At 42.6% G+C, this 24,676-nt stretch overlaps 1 protein-coding gene across 2 annotated transcripts in view; it reads right to left on the bottom strand.

The window, feature by feature from the left end:
• Positions 1–1,336: 1,336 nt before the first annotated feature.
• LOC147896531 (uncharacterized) overlaps positions 1,337–24,676 on the bottom strand; it is a 35,585-nt gene continuing 12,245 nt past the window's right edge. The window contains exons 2-6 of one of the 2 annotated variants that reach the window (XR_015541756.1): positions 13,926–14,853; positions 3,323–3,418; positions 2,667–2,803; positions 1,884–2,124; positions 1,337–1,850 (exon numbers count right to left, since the gene is read on the bottom strand). Coding sequence is in view for 1 of the 2 variants with exons in the window: in XM_087381397.1 (XP_087237523.1) it covers positions 1,953–2,124; positions 2,667–2,803; positions 3,323–3,418; positions 13,926–14,853 (1,333 nt within the window). In the remaining variant the exon portion in view is untranslated. Of the gene's footprint in view, positions 2,125–2,666; positions 2,804–3,322; positions 3,419–13,925; positions 14,854–24,676 lie in introns of both variants that reach the window. The other variant, XM_087381397.1, reaches the window with a different exon arrangement.

The following is a 24,676-nucleotide window of genomic DNA, read 5'->3' as shown; positions in this document are numbered from 1 at the left end:
CCAATCTTTTTTAGTACCAACATGACCATATTCCAATTAAAAAATACATATTTTTTCACGAATAAGATTTATACTGTTTTGAGACTACACTTACCTCCTTAACGAGAGCCATGTCCTCAACATATATGACCCATTTTCCATCGTCCCTAATAGTGTTAACCTTGGCTAATTTTGTCACCTTTTGGTTCAGTTGAGCTACGTGAGTTCTTCGACTATTCACATCTTGGCCTCTTTCAACCTGCCAAATTGGCAAAGAAGCTTGATTCATATACTACATATAAATGAAACATGTCCTCCAACATCACGAATATTAGTTGTTGGGAGCTGTCTCCTTTGTCTTCTTTTGCTTATTCACTACTAGGGGTGGCTGCTTTGATGTGTGCTATGCACATATCCTAGTTAAACCGACTTTCAATAAGGCCTCCTACCTTGATTTCAATGCTTTGCTATGTTTGGTTTCATGCTCCTTAATCTCATCATGAATCTCGATTTATATCCACCTCTACAACAACTTCATTCTTTATTATTTGCACTTTTGTGTGAACAAGATCCTTGATTTTAGAGACTAACTGGGGGTAGGAAAAAAGTGGGGGGGGAGAGAGAGAGAGAGAGAGAGAGAGAGACATTTCTCTAGAGATGTCAAGTCTATCCAAGGAATGTTTTTCCTAGCCATTTGAAATATAAATGGTTCGATGGATGTGTACATAGCATGAAATAAAAACGAGCAATACAAACATTCTTCATATACAAGCTATGAGGATGCAACAAAGGTTACCTTTATAGCATCAACATTCTTGTGTTCAAAATATTCCCAAGGTACATAGACCTATACTAACACTTTATACAACACAATATTAGCACAAAATTCAAATTGGGTTTCTCTTCTTTTCTCAATCATGCATTGCAAATTTTAGAACGACTTTAAAAATGTGTGAATTTTATTTCTAAAAACATTAGCATCTTTTACCAATTGTAAATTTAAAACACAAAGAGAATACTACGATTACTAATTGTTTTAGCAAAATTTATATTATCATGATGATCCCATAATCACATGAACCATGAGCATATGAACCCTAATACCAACAAAAAGACATCCCCTTCCCACATCACTTAAGGCAAGCGATACCCCACCACTAGACATATAAGCTTGTAAACTCACATATCAAATGCTTGCATACTTCGATGGATCTCACTTCTATCTCAATAAGAGAAGGATGAAGACAACAGTGTCTTTTCATCAAACCATCTTTAAGATTTGTTTTTCACCAGTAACATAAAATTTCCCAACCACCGAATGATTAACTTATATCCACTTTATGAACCATAAAGCAAGAATCATCAGTACTGCATGTGCATATTCTGCAAGAAAACAGTCAGTATCAAACATGGCTGCCTCATGTTCATACATTCTTGCAGGTATACATGTTTTCTTGTGCCTATGTGCGGGTTGTGCAGATATGCATACAAAGATATAACAACGCTTACATGCTATGTGTTGACAAGCAGTTACATACAAAAACTTGAATATCAAAGCCTTCAAGAAGTCGCCGGTAGTGCAAGCATTTTACAGAAGCTACTCTCTCACACATATAGCCTCTCGCGAGCAAGGAATGTAGTGAAAGAGACACTCTCAATCTTGTGGCACTTGTTCTGAACATTTCTGGAGGACATTTCTAGCCTCTCGCCAGTAAGGAATGTAGTGAAAGAGAGATACGCTCTCAATCGTGTGGCACTTGTTCTGAACATATCTGGAGGAGATGGACCAATACAGAAGACTATTGTACATGAACATAATTGTTTGTATCCTCAGACTCTATAGGCCCACAAGCAATGGGATTCATGCTAATAAGAGTTTCATAATCAATGGGATTCATGCTAATGATAATCATCCAAAAATTAGAAACATTTCAAACAGCAGAACCACCATCTGCTTGACAGATAACTTATCATTACTCTATCTTGTCCTCCCCATCATTTTCCTCGAGCCTGAACACGTCCGTTTTTATAACCCTCTTTTCCTTGTCCATTTCTACAGCTGTGGGGGAGTTTGCCCCTACAGTTGTCAAGGCAATGGTCTCTTCCATATCAAAATCCTCCTGGACTTCTTCGGAATATGCATAACTGCCAAAAAAATTTTGAAATCATGCCATTGAGTGATGATGCAACTGTCTTGTCAGCCTCCTGAAATTGCTTACACCCAACCCTTTCTAGAACACACCAAAAATCATCTGATGGTGTACCAGAGTGCTATTCCCTGACTCTATTAACTCGTTGCCTTCCAACACTTGCTGAAGGAAAGCAGAGAAGCCATCAACAAATCAAAAAGGGGAGGTATGCCAACTAGATGAAGGGGCATGCCAAAAAGCAGTAAGCTATGCTTGCTCATGATTCAACTCCACTACTTGTGTCAATTATTCCCACCCTCATTACTATTTGTGATTTAAAATTACTAGTATTTATTTCAACAAGATCATGGAGTAGCATTTTTTGCCACCATATGTAGACTTCTAGAATTGTCATGTAGCATTTTTTGTCACCAGTTCACATTTTTTGTCCCTGCTTGTGATCATCCATTCATTTACAGTAACCAGTTTGTAATCACAGCCACACCTTCATTTTAAAACAACAAGCAACCAAGTAAACACAAAGGTTGGCTAGTTTACCGTGTAGCATTCTTTGAAGGAGCCCACAATGTACAGATCACACATAAAAGAATGAAAGTGATCACATTCCAAAAAGATGATATGATCCATTCGTTTTGCCATCGCTCACCGAAGGGATCTGTGGCCTTGAAAAACAGCTGCAAAGTTCAGAAGTTTTAGAGCTGCTAATTCCAGTACACAAGGGATGGTACAAAAGCTTAAAAATGCAATGAGATGGTCGTATTGAACATTAAAATTGCTTACACCAAGAGTTATCAGACCAGCCTTAATAAATTGCCCCACAGACTGTTATCCTTGTGTCAATAAGCACATAAAAAAGAAGTTGAGTGATGTTTATTTGTATAGGGTTAATGACGGGATAAATCACTTATTAGTACTGGTTTTAGCAAAGCTGCCTTGCAATTTACCCACCGGCACCAATTTACGGGAGGTGAAGGGTAAATTACAATACAGCTTTGCTAAGACTATTACTCACCAGGCGATGTATAACAACTTGCCAAGAACCCTGTAAAATAAGCATCAGCCAAGTTCTTTTTTATGAGCGTTGATCTAAATCTTTTCCTTGTCAGATTGTAGGCCCCTCGTCCTTTCTCCATCCATAAAATGAATTACATACACTGTAAAACAAATCAAGGATAGGAAGTTTGACAACGCACCTCATAGCCAATCCAAGCTATTGACATGATCACGACCATAGCCAAGGAATTTGTGAATTTTTTGTAAAGCTCAAGCTTTGCAGATATTCTCCTTGCCTGCAATGCAGAAAGAAGACTTATATATTTTGACAGATAGGTTAACTCAAACCATATTTGCATTACACACGAATAAACAACAAGAGCCAGCCAAGTCATGCAACATGCATGGTCAAATGACTAATACTAATTTGCTCAAAACAGTTTGTGCTTACGAATGTCGACACATCATTCACTTTCGCCTTCCTTCTTCGAATGTTGAAACTGCCTATTCAAGCTCATGACATAAAGTGTAAAAGAAGAACCGAGGGAACATCAAAGCCCGACATGCTATGAATCCATTGGCTGGAAAAAATGCACGTATTTTACATTGCCCAACATGTAATCAAATAGAAATTCTACTTGCAATAAATTCTGTCACTGGTGACAAAAAATGCTACATGACAATTCTAGAAGCTTACAAGATCATTGTGTCTAGGAAGTGTCTTGTAACATCTGCAAGTTTTTGAGCTATCTACCACCAGTAATGTATCTTTTGAATTCAAGAGATATCCACCACTAGTAATGTATCTTTTGAATTCAAGATAGATATTTTATCCTTTGTTGCTTAGCTTCACTGCAATACTTTTGTGTCTCAAAATCTACTTCAGTACACCTTAGGAATGTTTGTGATCACTAGTTGGTCCACATCCCTTGAGTTGGAGAGCCATGTAGAGCTGGCTTTCCAATTCTAAAACCTTTTTATTTGCTTGAGTTGCCACTGTATCTGGATGGCCTTCTCTTCCACTTGTTTCTTAAAGCAAACGCATGCTCCTCACCTCCCTAGGATTCTAAACACACTCAGCTCTGTGAACGTGGACACCTTGAGTTGGACTTCTGCTCATCATGTTGAACAAGTTATAAACATTGTCAAGCTACAAGCTCAACTACTAATGAGGGTGAGAGAATGCCCTTCACCTCCTCCCCAATGACAGCCAACTGCTCACCAATGTCTTTGACCAAAGTGAGATGGATCTCAACTGACTCTCCATGCAATTTCAAACCATACAGCTGGTTTCTAAGATACGACACCCTGAAAGTGCTTGCTACCCATATTTTTTTTTCAAATCCCCCAAGCATCCTATGCTGATTTTGCATATATTTTGAGACTTACGGGGTTGCTAGCTCTCTCAACGTGTTATGACCAACAAAAATACACTTAAGTGCCTTCTCTGACAACTTATGTTGAAAGTCCACAGGCACGTGGACATATGCGACACAACCAAAGACTCTGAAGTGATCCACTGAAGGCTTTCTCCCATGCCATGCCTCATAGGGAGTGATTGTCTTCAAAGCCTTTGTTGGAGCCCGATTCAAAACATAATTTGCACACATGAGGGCTTCAAGCCAAAACCTATGAGGCAACTTCTTACTAGTAAGCATGCATCTATCCATCTCCATAAGAGTGCGATTCTTGCGCTTAGCTTTGCCATTTTGCTGAGGCGTAAGTCCCACTGTAAGCTGATGCGTGATGCCTTTCTCCTTCGAAAATGCCTCAAACTCATGAGACATATACTCCCCCCCTCTATCTGTGCGAAGTGTCTGTACCTTGAGTCTTGTCTCATTTTCAACCATAACCACAAAGTGTTTGAAATGCATAAACACTTCAGATTTTGCCTTAAGACCATAGACCTAAGTCTAATTGGTGAAGTCATCTATGAATGTAACATAATAGAGATAACCACCAAAAGCAGGTGTCCTCATGGGACTACAAACATCACTGTGCATGAGCTGTAATTTACGAGTAGCTCTTACTGCACCATCCTTCTTAAAAGAAAATCTATGCATCTTGCCAAGGATGCAACCCTCACATGCATGAGAAGGAGGTGACTCCAAAGGAGGCAATGCATCAACCATAGCATGCTTCTGAAGTGTCATCAAGCTGCCATAGCTCATGTTCCCATCTCTGGCATGCCATAACTCCGCATTCTACATCGCAACAGTGGGAGTGCTCACTAAGAGTGCAAGATTGGATCTTTTCTCATTAATGTCAAGCTGAAAAAGACCCCAATACAAAGTGCCATACAACATCAAAGCATAGTCATTCTCTTTGTCTCTGACTGCACACTTAGCATCATCAAATATGACCAGTAGCAGCTGCTCCAATTACTTGTGCTGCATCTTGACCTCTACCTTGGCCTCTAGCTGTAGGAGTGACACGTGTAGCCACAGATTCTGGCCTTGCCTCATCTCCATTAACATAATTCCAGAGATGTCTGCCAACCAAGCTGCTGCAAACCATAAAACTCCACAAGGAGTAGTTGGTGCCATCCAACTTATCCTCCTGTGTGAGGACTCCAAACACCTCATTGGGGTTGTTCTGAGCCATTTCTGTCAGAAAAACGCAGCAAACTAGACAAGTAAAATCCCTTCCTGGGATGTAAAATGCACAACCAACGTCTGCCAAAAAATTCTGCCCATAGTGACAATTACTATCACAGCCTATCGAAGGCTTGAAACGCACCACAATGCTCTGCATATGCCCAAAAATCTGCAAAGTGGCAAAGATCTGCAATTTGACTCACACTGAGTCCAAAACTGCTTGCAAATTCCTCTCCCACTCCTATGCTCCCCCTAAACCCTTAGTTCCTCAACCCTTAACCTCCATGATCCCAAATGCTCTTTCAACTACCAGATTGCATCCAAAATGCAAAAGCCCCAAATTTCTACAAGAAATTGCACCTGAAAGGGGCAAATCAACTAAAAGCCCCAAATTTGCTCCCAGAATGCAGGCCAAACAATGGCTCTCTGCACGAATGCCTGCCAAGAACACCTTCCAAAGTCCACTTGCAAAGAAGACTCTGCAAACAATCACCCTGCAAAAATGCCTTGCTCAAAAAACCTGCAACAGTCCGTACAGTACGACTGTACAGACAATGTGCAGCGAGCAGGTACGGCCTGAATGCGGTAGTACGGAATGCCGGTACGGCGACTTGTACGGCTGGCACAATACAAGATGCACGTACGGGGACTGTGCAGCAATTTGCACGTGCAGTTGGCACAGCTGTACGGCAGTTCGCAGTGCCTCCCACGCCAGAATAGATACGCTAGGTTCAAAGTGACACACATGCATATGCTTTGATTGCAATGTCTAGCAAGAGGGTTGTTATACCTCACATTCGGTCTTGCAAGGCAGCCATGGCAACATGGGACACTTTGGCCAATCTATATCAGATTTGAAATGAGGCCAAGGTTGCTTTTATGTATAGACAGTTGGACAATGTGAAGATGAACAAAGCAGACAGCATACTCAACTGGTCAAAGACTTGAGAGAGCAGCTCATCAATGTTGATGAGATTTTGCCAAATTCTCATGTGGTATCTACCACATTGGATGGCCTACTTAATTCATATCAGGGCTTTGCTACGATCTTTGAGTTAATGGCCATGGGTAACCCCAACCGCTACACCTTCAATGAGCTTGTTTCCCTACTCTTACAGGAGGATAAGAGTCGTCAAAACCAAGCTACTTCCATTAATGCAGATCAAGCCTTCACCACAGATCACAAAAGCAAAGGCAAGGGAAGAAAGCATTTCAACAAGCCCAAGCCTCCTTGTACCTCATCCTCTTCTACCCCAGCTGATGGGAAGAAGAAAATAAAGCGGGTAATTATTGCAGGAAGCCAGGAGATGACATCTTAGTGTGTAAGAAGCGCATTGCTTCAGAAAAGAAAAACCAGCAGCAAGGTCTTGCAGTTACAAATGCCCCTAGCAGCCATGAGGCAGACCATATGGCTCATGATGAGTGGGCATTTCTTGTGACTTGCCACTACAATCCGTTGAAGCACGATGAGGCTGTCAGTTTCACATTCTATGACCCATTGGTCCCACAGAAATCTATTTCAGTCCTTGCATGATGCACCCAAGGGGGTATTGTCACTTGTGCAAACAATGCCTCTTTTCCCGTGAGGCAATTGGCCAAGTACAGGTCATTTCAGTGTCGAGGGATGCAGTGACTCTTGTGGAAGACTTAAATGTTTCAGGTATCAAAAAGATTTCTATATCAGCCATCTCCACAAATGGCTTCAGCATTATTTTTTATGGTTATTGTTGTGCTATGTATGACAACCAGCATGAGAATTGTATAGTACTTACTGGCAGACTTTCTATAGGGCTGTACCATCTTGATGCATATAAAAAACCTGCTGTTACAGAAGCAAATACAGCTGCTGAATCTGTAATTTCAGGCATGAGAGATTGGGACATCTCAAGTATGGAAGTTTGGTGAAAATGCATTCTAAGGACATCATGGTAGACCTTCCACCCATGCATGCACTTACTAAACATCTCTGTGAGCATTGCTTGTTGGGTAAAATGCATCAGTTCTCATTTCCAAAAGGGACTGTTGGTGCATCCTATAAGTTGCATATAGTGCATAGTGATGTATGTGGGCCAATGCGAACAGCATCACTTCAGAGTTATTTATACTTTGTCACCTTTGACTTCACCAGACATACTTGGGTTTATCGATGCATGCATAAGAGAAAATCTTTGCCAAACAAGTTTTGGTTGGATAAATAGAGCACCCACATAGGCATTCAAGACCATCACTCCTTATGAAGCATGGAAAGGCCCCAAGAGTGTAATTTCACTCATGCAGGTGTTTGGGTCCTTAGCATATGCACGTGTTTCCTCTTAGCTCAGGCATAAGTAGGAAGATAAGGCAGCCAAATGCATTTTCATTGGCTACAGCTCACAGTGGAAAGGATACAAGTTGTATCAACCTAGCACAAGCAAGGTTATTGTCATCAAGGACGTGATTTTTTCTGAGAATGCAGCTTTACATCGGCTGGACTGTAAAAAACAGCCATCAGTAGATGCCCCTTATGTGTGTGATTCCTTGCTCCCACTTTTTCAATCAAACATAGATTCAAAATCAGATTTTGCAGGGAACAAATCCCAATGCTTCTAGAAGGTCACAGCCTCCTCAAGATGCCCATGTTCAGCCTGCTTTGCAGCCAATTGATGATCATGCTATCGAACAAGCAGTTGCAAAGGAGAGGACTGCCATTAGACAGCATTAAACAGTCCCAAGATAGCTCTTGCATATTCATACATGTCTGATAGAATAAGAAACTGTTGTTAACTTGTATACTCTCAGGGACAGCAAGCAAGCTGTGCCCTTGGCTGCCCACACAAGAGGTGGTCGGAAACAGATGCAAGGCAATTTGCTTGATGTTGCATTGAATGCAACCATAAGTTGACCCTTTCAATTTGTCTTCAGCCACCATCATCTCTCCTCCCACCAAATTATGAAGACAGGACCATCATAGCAAACTTGCTATCCTTGTCAGACTCTACAATTGGCAATGCATGCGATTTACAACATTCTTCATAGCAATTCCGCTATTCCAAATAATGTCTAGGTAGTCTTATTCAGCATAAAGTGTGTGTACTTATTTAGGCAGTCAACTACCACATGAATGCCATTATTACTCTCTCCCACTTTTGATAAGGAATACATAGAGGGTGTAGCAAATTTGACTACTTCATTAGTTCTTCATATAGGGGCAAACATCCTCCTTCAAGCCTTCCCACTTGATATGTTGGTATATATTTAAAATACAGCCATGTCTTAAAGTAGATGATTAAATTTAGCTTATAGGAGTGGGCAGCAAGAACCACTATGTGGTACCAAAACTCATCCTCATCTCACTTTCATTTGATGATAACCAGATCTTAAGTCAACCTTGGAGGAAACCCTTTCTCCCTCAAGGCACCTAACAAGTCATCCACACACGATGTAAAGAACCTATTCTTGATGGTCACTTTATTTAGAGCCCGATAATTGATACACTTCTTCACCATCATATTGATTGTAGCCTTTGCAACTCATTATGGCTTCGATGGATATGAAAGAGGAAGGTTACATGTATCAGTCACAAAGATTTCAAATTTATCTGTGCTCACATAGTAGCAAGGAACTAATGAAACAAACCAAAGAGGACCTAAACAAGGCCTTTGGGATGAAAGACCTAGGTCATATTGTATGGGAAGCGAAGTTGAGAGTCAATGATAAAACATTTATATCCCAAATTGAGTACGCAAAGGAAACCCTCAAGACATTAAAATGGATTATTGCAAGCTAATAAGGACTCCAATGAGATTATCAAACAATGAAGAGAGTTGTAGAGTGATAAAACCTTTACAAGCAATTTAATAAGCTTGATATAAATGATCACAAGTAAACCGGTCATAAGTTGATCAATTAGTGTGGTTTTCAGTGGCATACCCTAAAGAATGCCATTGGCAAGCTGCAAAGAGAATTCTCAGATATGTCAAGGGAAGCTAGCCCATGGAATGGTATAGAGCAAAAACATTAGTCTGATAGTGTCTTGATGCACTAATGATTAAATAGGAAGTCAAGATTACAATTGGTCTACTTTTGAATATTGCTTCAGCATTGAATCTCCAGTAATATCTTGGACCACAAAGAACATGTAGAAGAGCACGGAGATGTTGATACAGTGGTTCTCTTTCTTGTCTAAGGAATGGAAGTACATCAAGATGGGCACCTCTTCTTCTTCACTACTTGTACTTTCTAGAGAGCAATTGGGACTTTTCTTAAAGACATGCTCTTTCGTATTCTTTTTAGAGACAGTCAACAATTCTTGATTGATGTAAAGCTGACAAAGTAGGGTTCTTCCCCCATGGAGCACTCTATCCACCATATTTTGATGCAAGTAGTTTGCTTGATCAATCAAGGCTTCTCTTCTTCCACTAGGGTTTGTGCTAAAGCTTGACATTGATGTTTAAACTTTAAAGCCTTAGACTAAGCTCACAATCGATTGAATTCCATATTGTCAAGTCTGTGAGAGTGGAGAGAGCACACAATATTAAAGAAATCTTGAAATGGATTGCTTTGATATACAAAGCAATAGTGGGTTTTGTAGGACGCTCTACTAAGATTAAGCCCTAGAGCAACGTGGCATAACGCCACATACATGTTGCAAAAAATTATTACTGAACTAGAGCTGGAATTAAACTCAGGATGTAAACTCTGTAAATGTTCTATAACCGTATGCTCTCGTCACACATGTTGTAACCATTTGTACACTCATTATTACAATCTATGATGGCACTGTCCAATCCATGGGAGCATCAGCCCAGCAATCCCTCCCATTTTGCATTATGGGGGGCATTGCTGACCATATGCTCCCATTATCACTTAATTCTTAAAGATTGCACCATGCATCACCGATCCGCCTTTGAAGAAACAAGTTATGTATATCAAGAAGTTATCATATGCATTAAAGAGTTGTCTACATCCAAAAAAGATTTGCTAAAACCTTGGTCAATGTGTCTGCTCAATTGTCCTTGGTCGAGCTATACATCTAGACATATTGGTTTTCCATCTTTTCACAAATGAAGTGATATATGATATCGATGTGCTTAGTCATAAGAAGTATGTTGTCATGGATAGCATTGTTCTTACAATGGTCGACTACACACAACTGGTGCAAAAGCCTCTACACAATCTAGTCCCTTACCTTTTGGAAAGTAGTCTTGTTTGGTAATTGTTAATGAAACCATGTGTTGTTGACTTACTTTCGTACGCCAACCTGCATCCTACCATATTCTTTCCAAATGGAAGGTAAACAAAACTTCCCAAGTGTTATTCGTGGCAATGCAATCTGCTTCCTAGGTTCATGGAACATCCAATGCACTTGGTTATCTGGTGAAGGGCAAACTCAGCTAGTAATAGAGGCTAGCACTAAAGGACAAGGCTACTCAAAAAGTAGTCGACATTCAATCTAAAGACTGTATGATTTCATTTAGTCTCTCCCAAATGAGCATCCAAGCAAAAAAATGCTTAGACCATCGAGCTGACAAGGCCACTCACCACTTAAGATAGAAAGAATTTATCGCAATATCAACAGGCCGCAACATGGAGGAAAACTCCACAAGCTGAAATTTGCATGTCCGCTAATACAGCGGAAGCATATATCTAGATGAATCTAGGAAATGCCCAAACTCATCCTCTAAAAACAAAATACATAGTACAGTTTCAATCTCATGATAGTCACTCATTTGCACACTCGTTTGCCTGTTGTACTTTGGCTGGTTATCTCCCCTTGCACCCCCTCAAGGATGCCCTACAATTTTGCATATTCCATTTTCTTCAAGGACCATGTGAGTAATTTCTCAAGAGCCTTCTTGGGTTCTTTGAGCTGCTGCTGCTGTTTTCTCACCTATGGAAGCAACATTCCTGCTGCAAATTCTATTTCCGGTCATTAGAGTGAGGGAAGCATCGTCTTTCTTTTCTCTCTTCATCTCCCCTAAAATTTGGCTTCATTTTCTTGACAGCATAGTGCCTTTCCCTCCACTGAAGATCACACCCCAGCTACTTGCTAGACTCGATGAAGATAAATTTGTATGCCCTGATATCAATTTCCATCTGTGTATAGGATCCTATATCTTTTGTAGAGTTTAGATATAGTCAGACAGTCCATGGAATCCTACCAGGGCTTATGCTCACATGGTAGATAAGGCCCACATCTTTCTAGGGTCTATACTCAATAAAATGGACCGGTAGATCGGAATAACATGGACCTTGTTGAGGCAACTAGGCCTTGTTGAGATGTGAATGTCAAAATATTTTGGGTGGAGGTAGCACATGAAAGCTTAATAGGTGTCCAATGAAGGAAGTGGAAAACGAGATACTCCAAAAAGCTTGGATAAGGGAGAGGTCAAAGTGGGATGGATTGGAGAGTCTTTGGTTGTATTTGCTATGCTTATGTTCGAAAACAGTGTAGCAAGACATGCAGCATTTGTTGCCTATAAAAGAGCGGAGAATCCTCCAATAGCATTTGTTTATGCTGCTCATCTGCCATTATAGGCATACTACCTAGTAAAAAATAATCACACCATGCTTAGCATATTCACGCACTAGATTCACTATTTCATCAACATTCACCATAATTCCAATAGCAGGGGCAGGACCCTTCCCATCTTTGTGTCCGTCTTCAAAGCCTTCGTGCATGACATCAAACACCAACTGAGCCTCAAGAAAGGTCTGAACAGGGTCATCCTGAGCCAAAAAAACTTGTGCAATGGAAAAAAACTCCAAGAGTATGAAAGGGAGGTAAGAGATTTGTATGAGATAAAGGGCCTATAAAAAGTAGCAGATTATAAACAGATGGAAAAGGAAGATAAAATAGGGGTGAGGTGACCACACAGCAAGGAAAAAAGAGAGGAAAGATTATACACAGCAAAAAATAAAAACTGATGGAAGAAGGGGGGAAAGACGGGTAATTAACAGGAGCAAAAAACAACAAAAAATGAGCTCGCTAGACACACACACACACACAATGAGCAGGGGGGAAATGGAGCAAAGCTGGCAACAGAAACAGGAGGTGATGGACGGGCTCAAAATCAGACTGGGATGAGGACTACGACAGCAAGGAGTGCATGAGAAAGGCTGCACAGAGTTTACGAGGGCTGTACAAAACCCTAAACTGCAGGAAAGAAGGACCAGCAGCATGCAGGCTGGTCATCACAGCAGGCAGCAATGCCTAAAGTCCACACGAGCAGCACACAGTCCAAGGTCGAGTTGGAAAAGGCTCAAAACAACAAGACGAAGCAGTCGATAGGAGGAAATTGAGTCGCGCCTGTAGGGGAGAATAAGTTGAGGTCGGCAGAGGTCTGAAAGGGCTCTCAAGAGGAAGCAAAACTGCAGGAGACCATAGCTGCTCCACACACACACTACAGCACGCACGCACACACTTTCTTTTTTTGGGTGACACTATTTGTCATTATATTAAAAGAAAACAGTACCTAAGAGTGGGACAGCCAGTTACAAGGCTCAGAAAATATCATCATATGACAAGAAGGCAGGATAATCTAGCTCCACACGCACACATGCGTGCATGCATGTGTGTGTGTGTGTGTGTGAAAAAAATAAAAAGATAGATGCCAATAACTACAGACTTGATAAACCAATGCTCTAGTAAATATGCGGCACTATCTTGTATACAATATATGACCAACAATATACACATGATTTACTAGAGCATTGGTGTATCAAGTAATCATGTATATATGCAGAGTAAATCATTGTATATATTGTTGCTCTAGTAATCATGCCCATGGGGCACGTTGCTTTCAGCATATGTGGCAACTATGATTGTGTGATACTCTCTTTTTTTGCTGTGTTTGGGTGTGTGAATAATGACACATCACTAATTAAGTTCCAGCTGCCATTCTCTAGCATTACAGACACCCCTCTATGGACAACCTCTTCCTATGTATTATCAACCTTACAAGAGAGTTTAATCACGCACAGCATATATAGCATATAACTCATCGTAATATCTATGTAAACTTGCTGATCCTGGACTGAAAACGTTTCCCTTATATTATGAAGCAGCGATCACTCTTATAATTTCACAATCACCAGTGCAGTGTAGTTTCGCAGTTGTAGTTTATCCCTCCAGACCTTAATTTGTTAAATCCCCTTTGTTCATTTTAAAAAGACGCAATTACCCACAATTATCTGCAGACAAAGAGTTAGTGAACTTGCAGCGTACCTGTAGCTTTTCCAAAGTTTTTGACAAGGAGGTAAAGATCCACAAAATAAAAACTGCATCAAGTATGGCCACTGGGAGCACAAGAAAAAGCTTTGCTTTCCCAGACGAGTCGTTAATTGTCCCTACATTCTCCACTACATCAAGTAGCTCAACTGCCATAAAGTAAGCAGCCCCAAGAAACAGTACTTTGGATGTCAAACCACCTAGAGTGGGCCTCACAACGCCATAGCCCATTGAAACAACCAGAAGAAGACAGCGAGATATAGTCTTCTTCACAGCGCCAAAGGTAACTGCCCACAATGTAATGCCAGCAGGCCTGTACCCTGTTGAATTAAAATTTGTATATTCAAAATACCAAAGGACCATTTCACACATGCCAAGTGCAATCACCAGTGTAATATAGTTTTGCAGTTGTAGTATATCCCTCCAGAACCGAATATACTGTATCAGCCAGAGCAGACCGAGTATCAAATAAGAAAGTGATAAAAAGCCATAAAACTTCATCAAAGGTGACAATCGACCTGGTAAATACCCAGTTGGATTTTTCCAAACAGTTTTCCCATTGATTACTGTCCCATAAAGCTGAGGGTCACAAAAGATGAAGTATAAGCTATACATTCCAGTCTTTGTTATCCTTATAGGATCAGGAGTTTCTGAGACTTCAATATTATTTCGTCTGAAGTATATTGGAATTGATTTAGGCCATCCATCAACAGCGTGCCTAATCACTTCACCACCTTCACAACCCTCTGCATCAGCTAAATCTTTGGTACAGCAGAGGACATACTCTTCTACACCATTTCTACCACCAATCTTATCTCTGTCAGCTACCTCAAAAACAATAGCTTCAACCAGTTGGGTTTGAGCCTGCATATCGGTAAATTTTGCGGCAGCTGCTTCAGGCCTTCTTAAGGTTAGGGACTCAAACCTGATCATTTCAAGATAAGAATGCAAAATATTTGGAATTAGAAAAGCTGTAAGGAACATGCACACCTAAAAAAATATATTGCTTGTAGCTGCATTTCTGCTTATTTCTCTCATATTAATGCTTTAAGTACAGTCCTTGATAATTGAAAACACTATTATCAATTTGCCAGCCCAGCTCAAAGAGGACATGTAGACATGCACCGATTGGCTGCCATACAGTGTGTAGAGTGGTGATCACGTTCATATGCGCATGTAAGACACGTGGCAAATCCAACTAAGACTAACCCATTAGAATGGTGTCATCTACCCATCCCTTCATCCATGATGAATGGATGTGGGTGTATGCATACTTGGGCATTCTCGGAAGCGCAAACAACATGCTTCATGGAGTCTGATTGGAAATTCGCAACGTGAAGTCTTGCAAATAATATGTTTGTACTTAGGCAAAATATGAAGAGCAAACAACATGCTTCACAGAGTCTGATTGACATTCCTTTAAGGTGGTACCAGATTGAGGCAAATAAGGACAGCAGTTGAACTATCGTGTACACATCATCTCACTGCTTTCTTCATTGACCATCTACGCTCATCTAGTTGTTCCTTGTCCGCTCATGAATACCGGTGTTTATGCAGATCATCTCCATTGATGCATCTATATTGTTGCTGATGTCATTTGACACTTGAACATTGCATTGATGTTTTGCATCTCTCTACCATGGACACCTCCACTAACAAATTGACTTGTTCATTGATGTTAGTACTTGTTTACCTTTTCCCTGATGACTGTTGGAATGTAGAGGACCACTTCCCACCTGTGAGCTCCCATATGAGGAGGACAAGGTGTAGTCAAACCAGTAGATGGAACGGACTGAGAGAGGCTGCCACATGGACAACATGGGAGCATCCTGCTTGGTGTTTATTTAGGGCAGCCACACGGGCTGCACAAACTAGCACATAGGCTAGCATAGACCCTGGATTCTGACAGTGGCCTTCGGAAATACGCTGGAGAATAGGGCCTTTATAAGTTCCCAAGAAGCACCTGGTCAGCCTGGACAGGTCAACCAGGTCAGCAGGCCGACAGCAGGGCCAGGCCCACATGTAGGATCAGCAGCAGACCCTAGTCGGGTCAAATATAGAGCCAGTCACCCTCATAAAGGTCGTCGGAACCCTAGGCCAGTCGGCCGATTTTGGAGTGGCTTCAGCCCAGGCCACACTGTGCAGACCAACAGCCTTGTTGGAGAGCAACTGTGAGGCATTCTATGGCACTCCAATGTGCATACCAACACCTTGTTATAAAGTGAGTGGGTGTGCATAGAACAATTAGCAGAATGAGCAGTAAAAGCTCTTCCTTGAGCACCTACTGAAGCCTACAAAGTGTCAAAGTGCAGCGGAATATGCGGAAAAGAGAGAGTAGCAGAAATACGTCTAGACAGACAAAACTGCGCTTAGAGAAAAGACACAGCAAACTGCAAGTGATTGCAATGCATAAGTGCTAGGAAAAACTCTGCTCTTCACTGCTTAGAAAACCACAACTGGAAGAACACTCCAAGGCTGAAATCTGCACCTCAGAGGACTCCAAACATGGGCTGGAAGTGCGCCTATCAACCGTACAAGACAAGGCAATGAGCCAACTTTATATGGGGGGGGATGCTGCTGACCTGGCCGACTTGACCCCGACCAGGTCTGGGTTCGCTTGGTTAACCTGGTCTAGTCGGATTAGCTGAACTTGGTCAGGTCGGTTTGACCCCTCTCCCCCTAATGTACAGACAAGAGCTGACTAAATTTTAACACCCCCTCTCAACTCCTGGATGTCGAACCAAACCCAAGAAGCTGGAGCAATTACACAGCATCTGAATAAGCTTCGTGTCCTTCATCAAACCCACTTCCTCGCCGATCGTAGCCACACTATCTTGTTCATAGCTCCACAAGCAGCCTGGTTCGCAGCCTTCAACTGATGACAAGGCTGGCTGCTTCGTGCTGCTCCATGAGATTGCTCCCAGACGAGGGGAACAACTTTCGTCTATTGTAGAGCTCCTCGTACCTAGATCTCCTCCCCAACCGGAGTTATTCCAACTTTGAGGCTTCACTCCTGCTCCATCTCGAGAATGCCACAACTCATTTAGCTGAGTACCTATAAGAGAATAAACCACAAGGAGGATGTGACACAACCTCTCTTGTTGCGCTCTGCAGCTCCTGCGATAATACTAGACCTGCGCTCTGCTACTTAGTTCTCACGGGCGATGGCTATTATTCTTTCCTCCCAGCCAACTCTCAAGGACTTGATGCGTGATTCTACCTTTCTCAACGTTAATTCCTTCATCCTTATCCCTGAGACCCACAATTCCCTAGATAGTTCCTGGCCACATGTCTACATTTTAGGCCCTTACTTAGATGCATCCTTTTTCACCCCTCTCTTGGAGTTCCTTTAAAAGCAAATCGCCCCTTGGCAATTTGCACATTTAGATGCACCTAGGCCCTAGCCCTATTAGAACTATCTACTCAATGCCATTACGCCCTCACCTAGGACCTTGGCAGTTACTTCTCTTGACCATTTAATTATGCACATTAATTATTACAAAAGTTGGTCATCTAAGAGAAAATGCCCACCGATCTATCCGAGGTCATGCTATCTCGACTAGAGCATAACATTCCTTCCCTCTTCAAGCATCAGCGTCCTCGATGATGAAATCTGGGAATGCTCTCCGTAACTGGTATACGGATTCCCAGGTAGCTTCCGATAGAGGTTGACCATGCCATGCAACCAACACCGTGGGTATCTTCCGATTTCGTATCTGCATTGTTCCTCGGTCCAGGATTCTTGTTGGTTTGCGCCTTGCAATATCCTCTATCTCCTGAAACAAAACCACACCTTCGATTAGTGAGTCACCAGCATGTAAAAATTTCTTTAAACGTGAAACATGAAAAACCGGGTGCACCTTACACCCCTGTGGTAATTCTAATTTATAGGCTACACTGCCTATTCTCTTTAGAATTAACCACGGCCCACAGTATCGAGGTGATAACTTAGCACACTCTCCTGAAGTCAACGACTTCGAGTGCGAAGGAATTCTGAGAAAAACTTTTTCTCCTTCTTCAAATACTCTTATAGACCGATTTTCATCCGCATACACCTTGGCTCTATCCATAGCCTGACGGATATTAGCTCTCGCAAATGCTAGCATCTCCCGCATCTGAACTACAAAGTTCGCGGCACTAGGCACTTTCTGAGGTACTCCAACTATAGTTGGATTAGCTCGTCTATAACCATAGTTCAGCTCAAACGGACTGAACCCCGTAGATGAATGTTTCCTATCATTGTAGGCAAACTCCAACAATGGCAACCACTTGTCCCATGTATGTTGCCTCAATGACACATATGCTCTCAGCATATCCTCTAAAGTCTGGTTGACTCTCTCCGTCTGACCATCCGTCTCAGGATGATCCCCACTACTCATTCCTAACTCAGTCCTCAGTGTCTCGAATACCGCTGTCCAGAAATGGCCGGTAAATCTGACATCTCGGTCTGACACTATGGATCTAGGCAATCCATGCAGACGAAATATATGTCTAATGAACAAATCCGCCACTTGCGGGGCACTAACAGACTCTCTAGTCGGAATGAAGTGAGCCATCTTGGTTAGACGATCAACCACCACAAGGATAGAATTATACCCTCCTTGTGTTGCAGGTAGCCCTACAATAAAATCCATGGAAATGCTCTCCCACTTACTTAGTGGTATTTCCAAGGGCTGTAAAAGTCCGGGTGGCTTCACCCGCTCGGCCTTACTTACCTGACACGAGAAACACCGTGTCACATATTCATGAATATGTTTTTTCATCTTTGGCCAAAAGAAATCTCGCTTCACGAGATCATATGTCTTCTCGACTCCTGGATGTCCCGCACACAGGCTATCATGGCATTGTCGGATGACTCTCTGCCTGAGATCATTCTGACCAGGTACTACAACCTTGCCATTTCTAACTAACATACCATCCCTTATGGCATATCTTGCATAAGTTTGGCCTTTTCTGGATGCCAGGTCATCCTTTTCATTTTCCCCGGGTTTTAACACATGAGCCTTAGGCCATAAGCTCTGGACAAACTCGTCCACCTTCTAAGTTTCTTTAATCTCGGTCATTAGAGCACTCTCTAATACCGTGAAACTCAGGTTATGCATAATGCGAGACAACGCATCAGCTACCTTATTGTCTTTTCCTCTTCGGTACCGAATCGTTAAATTAAACTCCTGCATGAGCTCTGCCCACCTAGCTTGGCGGCCCCTCAAGTCAGGCTGTTTACAGAAATGTTTCAGAGTATCATGATCCACATCCACATAAAACTCTGAACCATACAGATAATGCCTCCATGTTTTCAAAGCATGGATAACAGCAAACAACTCCAATTCATGAGTTGGCCAATTCCTTTGAGAGGGAGAAAGCTTCTTGCTTTCAAAGGCTACTGGCCTTCCCTCTTGAAGGAGGACTGCTCCTACCGCAATGCCACTTGCATCGGTTTCTAGGAACAACGGTTTCTGAGGATCAACTATTTTTAACACCGATCCTGAGACCACAGCTTGTTTTATGGTGTTAAAACTTTCCTGTTGATTCTGTCCCCAAATAAAAGGTACTTTATCTGAGGTCAGATCAGTCAATGGCGATACTATTTCGGAATATCCTTTGATATGCCTTCTATAAAACTGGACAAATCCCAAGAATGATCGCAACGCGGTCAGACTCTGAGGGATTGGCCAAGTTAGTATCGCAGCCACTTTCTTCGGATCCATTTCTAACCCCTGTGGAGTAATTATGAACCCTAAGTGCTCAAGCCTAACCATACACAGTATAGTTTTCTTTTTATTCACGTAAAGACTGGCTTTCCTCAAAGTACTGAACACTATTCTTAAGTGTTCACGATGCTCAGTAACACTTTTACTGAATATCAAGATATCGTCAATAAAATGTACTACGAACTTTCCGATATACGGACGTAGTAAATCGTTCATAAGCATGACGAAGGTCGCTGGAGCATTGGTAAGTCCGAAGGGCATTACCAAAAACTCATAATGACCAAACCTGCTTCTAAAAGCGGTTTTATGCACATCCTCGGCTCTAATCCGGATCTGATGATAGCCGCACTTAAGATCTATCTTGCTGAAAATCACGGCTCCATGTAATGCATCTAGCAAATCATCAATCCAAGCCATCGGATACCTGTGCTTAACAGTGATATTATTCAATGCTCTGTAATCTATACAGAGGCGAAACGTATCATCCTTTTTCCTCTTTAATATCACTGGTGAAGCAAAAGGTGAGAAACTTGGTTGAATCTGCCCCAACTTGAGGTATTCTTCCAGTTGCCTACGCACCTCCGCTTCTTCAGCAAAACTCATCCTATAGGGAGGTCTATTTACAGGTTCTGCCCCTGGGATCAGTTCAATCTTATGCTGAACTTTCCGCTCTGGAGGTAACCCATACGGTAGTTCATCCCTAAAACATTCAGAGAACTCCTCTGTTATAAGATTAGCCAGCTTGGCCATCTCACCACTTTGCGTAACATCAGTGCTAGTCGAAGAATCATCCACCGACTCTACCGATGCTGTGCAAAGGTATAAAAACTCTACTTGAGCCTTTCTGATTTCCATCACGGAAACCAACGGTCCCTGAGGTATATCTTTTCCACCTCGCAAGACATAAAGCACATCATTCATCTTGAATTGATATACGTGCTTTTTCCAATCAATGGCTGGATTCTTCCTAGAATGCCACGCCATTCCCAGGGCTATATCTGCATGAGCAAGCTTGGTTATTTCAAAATCAAGCTTCTCAGCATAGTCCTGAATCCGAAGCTCTAACTGGGTAACCCTTTGGTCCCATACTTCAATTGAACTTCCATCTGCCATCCTGACTGTATACGCATAGTCAGATGGACTTGTCTTTAATTTCAGCCTCTTCACGAGCTTGGAGTTAATCACATTGTGAGTTGACGCTGAGTCAAACAACACAATGACATCATGACTGGCCACTTGCCCTTTCATTTTGATTAACTCCGTATCATTGAAGGCGGTATACCCCGTTGCTGCGGGCTTAGATAGGATGTTATCAGGTGCACTCGTCACTAACTTAGCAACAGATACACATAACAAACAAGGTACTAACCTCTGAGAAGGTCCCGCTAGTTGCATCTGCATATGTTCCGCACTGGGACTCTCCTGCATTTCTACGTCGCATTCAGATATTATCATATTAGCCGTGCGACGATCTTTGTTCAGTGGACAATCCTTCCACTGATGTCGCTGAAGGCAGCCGAAGCACAATCCTTCTTTTCTAGCTTTCTCTTTTTGTTCAGGGGTCAACGAGGACTTTGACCAAGCCCGAGCTGCCATTGGAGTTATTTTCCTTTTCACCCCAACGGTGGTACTTGTTTTTACTGGTCCCTCAACCGGCTTCACCTGCTTGATTTGGCCACTTGGCTGCGAGACACTTGTCTTTGAAACCCATTTCCTCTGAAATCGGGTGCTCATACTGAGTCCCTGCCTGCACAAATCCACCAGATCTGCCTCTGGCATCCTCATAGTTCAGGGCTACTGCTATAGATTCATCTAGTGTAGTCACATATTTAGCCCGAACTTCCGTTTTTATTTTGTCGTTCAGTCCATAGATATAGTCTTTTAACTGAACCGACATAGGGAGAGGGTCTGTTATTTTCATAACACATTCCCTAAATTTGTCAGTGTACTCTGCCACTGACAAGCTCCTCTGACGAAGATTTCTATAAGCATCCCAAGCTCGGGATTCTTCATCAGGTGGGAGAAAGTGTTTCTTGAATTCAGCTTTGAACCCTTCCCAGGTGGTTGGAGCAACTTGATCCTTCTGTTGCTTTATCCACCATCTGTCCGCTGCCTCAATAAACAGGTGTGTGGCCTCGCGGATTTTCTTTAGATCGGATCTAATCTCACAAATGGCGAAGGCTTCTTCCCACTTGTGCAACCAAACCTCGATCACATCAGAGCTGCGCTCGGTCATCCGACCTGCGTACTTCTCCGGTCTATAATTAGCGATATTAGGCACTTTGACCCTTGCGCGCTCTAAGGAATGTACACTGGGCTCTGGCTCTGCTGGAGCTTTGCCCTTATCAATCCTAGATGGTCTAGCCGACAAGGCTTGCACCATCTCCCTAATCTCATTTTGACCAGCGTTCACCTGAAGCTGCTGGTTCATAATCTGCTGTAAAGCATCCTCTAATATTGAAATCCTACCAATCAATGTAGGTGCTGCGTGATGTGACATCTGTTGTGTAGATTGTGCTCTAGACTCACTAGGATTCACCCTTGAATTCTGCCCTTCTGCTTCCATAAGTTCACAGTGGAAGATGGTTTTTTTTTTTTTTAAATAAATTGGGGGTTTTTTTTTTTTTTTTAAATATGATGAATCTCCCCCTTTTTGTTATAGACAAAAAAATAAACAACAGTCCTTGCTGTAAAAACGAACTAACTGGTACTTAGAAATTTCTTTCGAAAGACATAAATGCTCCCTGGATCCAAGTCCGCCACCACGCGATTGGAGACGACGCCACCATAAGTCGTGATCGTCAATCTGCGTTATATTTCCCTACTGCAAACTTCTCTTTGTCGTTTCGCTCCGCAAGTGGCGATATAGGCGTCGACGTAAACTGTTCACTACACAACCATATGCGTCGTCCGCCTCTATCTACAGTCCGTCGACGTAGCTCCCTCACGTCCGTCACCGTGGTATCGATGCTCCGTCGCTCGCTCTTCCCACGACCCCTGTCTGCCTATTGTCACCACCCTTCGTCGTTCTAACTGGGCGCCCGTAAGATCGACAATTCTGTACTACCTTCCCTTATCCCTATTTCGAACGCAAAATCCCATCATCAACGCTGCGTCACATCTAACGCTATCATGACGCCGTCCGTCATCAATCGTCTACTGCTGTCCGTCGAACTCTCCCTCGCTGCGCTCTGATACCAAGTGTGACAAAACCTCTCTTGTTGCGCTCTGCAGCTCCTGCGATAATACTAGACCTGCGCTCTGCTACTTAGTTCTCACGGGCGATGGCTATTATTCTTTCCTCCCAGCCAACTCTCAAGGACTTGGTGCGTGATTCTACCTTTCTCAACGTTAATTCCTTCATCCTTATCCCTGAGACCCACAATTCCCTAGATAGTTCCTGGCCACATGTCTGCATTTTAGGCCCTTACTTAGATGCATCCTTTTTCACCCCTCTCTTGGAGTTCCTTTAAAAGCAAATTGCCCCTTGGCAATTTGCACATTTAGATGCACCTAGGCCCTAGCCCTATTAGAACTATCTAGTCAATGCCATTACGCCCTCACCTAGGACCTTGGCAGTTACTTCTCTTGACCATTTAATTACGCACATTAATTATTACAAAAGTTGGTCATCTAAGAGAAAATGCCCATCGATCTATCCGAGGTCATGCTATCTCGACTAGAGCATAACAGAGGAGTTGACCAAATCGCCAACTGCTCCTTCACATACTATCCACCTTGTCGTTTTGTCTGTGGTGGCCATTGACTCTTCCTTGAATTCCACATGCTTGCTAGTCTTACACAATTCATGCACTGACAACAAGTGGTAACCAAGAGTCACAACATAAAGAACCTAGGCGCATTGCCATTGGGAATTATGTTCAACCTGCCCTAACCTTAGCTCGTATAGTAGCCTTATCAAATACCACCGACTACCACTGAAGGTCTTGGAACTGCTCCCGGAAATGTGACATGTGCCCGCAAGCACAGCTGTCCACAATCCACTCTCGAAAGTCACCAATGGTATGACTTGCCGCCTCCCTTCTTGAAGAAAATGGAACTCCTATGTAAACGTTGGGGTTGTGAGGCTACTACTGCTGCTGATGAAAAAGTATCCTTGTGGCTCCACAGAGGGCACTTTCTCCAATAGTGACCCTTCTCGCCACAATAGTTACATGACCGATTCACCTTCAAGGCTTCATGGTCCGCATTGGACTTCTTTCCTTTAACCTTGTTGTCGTTGCTCCATCTTTTTGCATGCGAGACGGTCAAGGCTTCTAATCTTCCTCCCTGTCAAGGGATGTCGCGCCGCTTCTCCTAGTCCACCTTTCCCACATGAGAGTGTTCAGCCTCCCACTCGTAATTAGGGATAAGTAGAATGCCAAGTACTGCGAGGTAAGATCGACAGCAAAGTGATAGCAATATCCTCCTAAGATATCTCCTTCCCCACTCGAAAGACCTTGTCCTATTGGAGGCCCCATCAATGTTAACTTTCTGCATGCATTACACACATTCGCATTCTCAAAATTGTGGTTCTTCAAAGTTGTTGCTGATTTCTAAAGGCATGGACAGTTCGTGCAGAAGGAGAACCACTGACAAAGGTTTTCTGAACGCCTGGACAGCTAGGGAAGAAGCAACTTGCTTAAAAAGGCAATTTGCTTAAGAAGGTGTGTTGCAGGCGTGGACAGCGAGGGAGATGAAGATTCTTTGAAGGAGGCATCGCTGTAGCAGCCTCTTCTTTCCTTGTTCATTCCCACCTACCCTGCCTTCTCTTCTTTCCCCCCCACCCCACCTCCGCTTCTTTCCCACCCACCCTCCGTTTTACAAGTGCAAGCTTTCCTGCTGCTGAGATGGCACGTCTACTTGAGATGGCTGAGAAGCGAGTGAATATCCCCTTTTTACCTACGTTCCTAATAGACCGTTAGTTGGATGGACATTGTTAGTATAGAGAGTGATGATGGAGTCATTGTTGCAATCATACGACCCGGCTGATTTTTTTCTTGTTGGAGTTGTAAGGCCCGATCTAGAGGAGGAGGA

Source organism: Dipteris shenzhenensis, chromosome 11 (assembly GCF_047967505.1).
Source record: "Dipteris shenzhenensis isolate YYH24624 ecotype China chromosome 11, Dip_SZ_1.0, whole genome shotgun sequence".
NCBI lineage: Eukaryota > Viridiplantae > Streptophyta > Polypodiopsida > Gleicheniales > Dipteridaceae > Dipteris > Dipteris shenzhenensis.
Note: the sequence above shows the minus strand (reverse complement) of the source record. Positions and strands in the feature narration are given on the sequence as shown.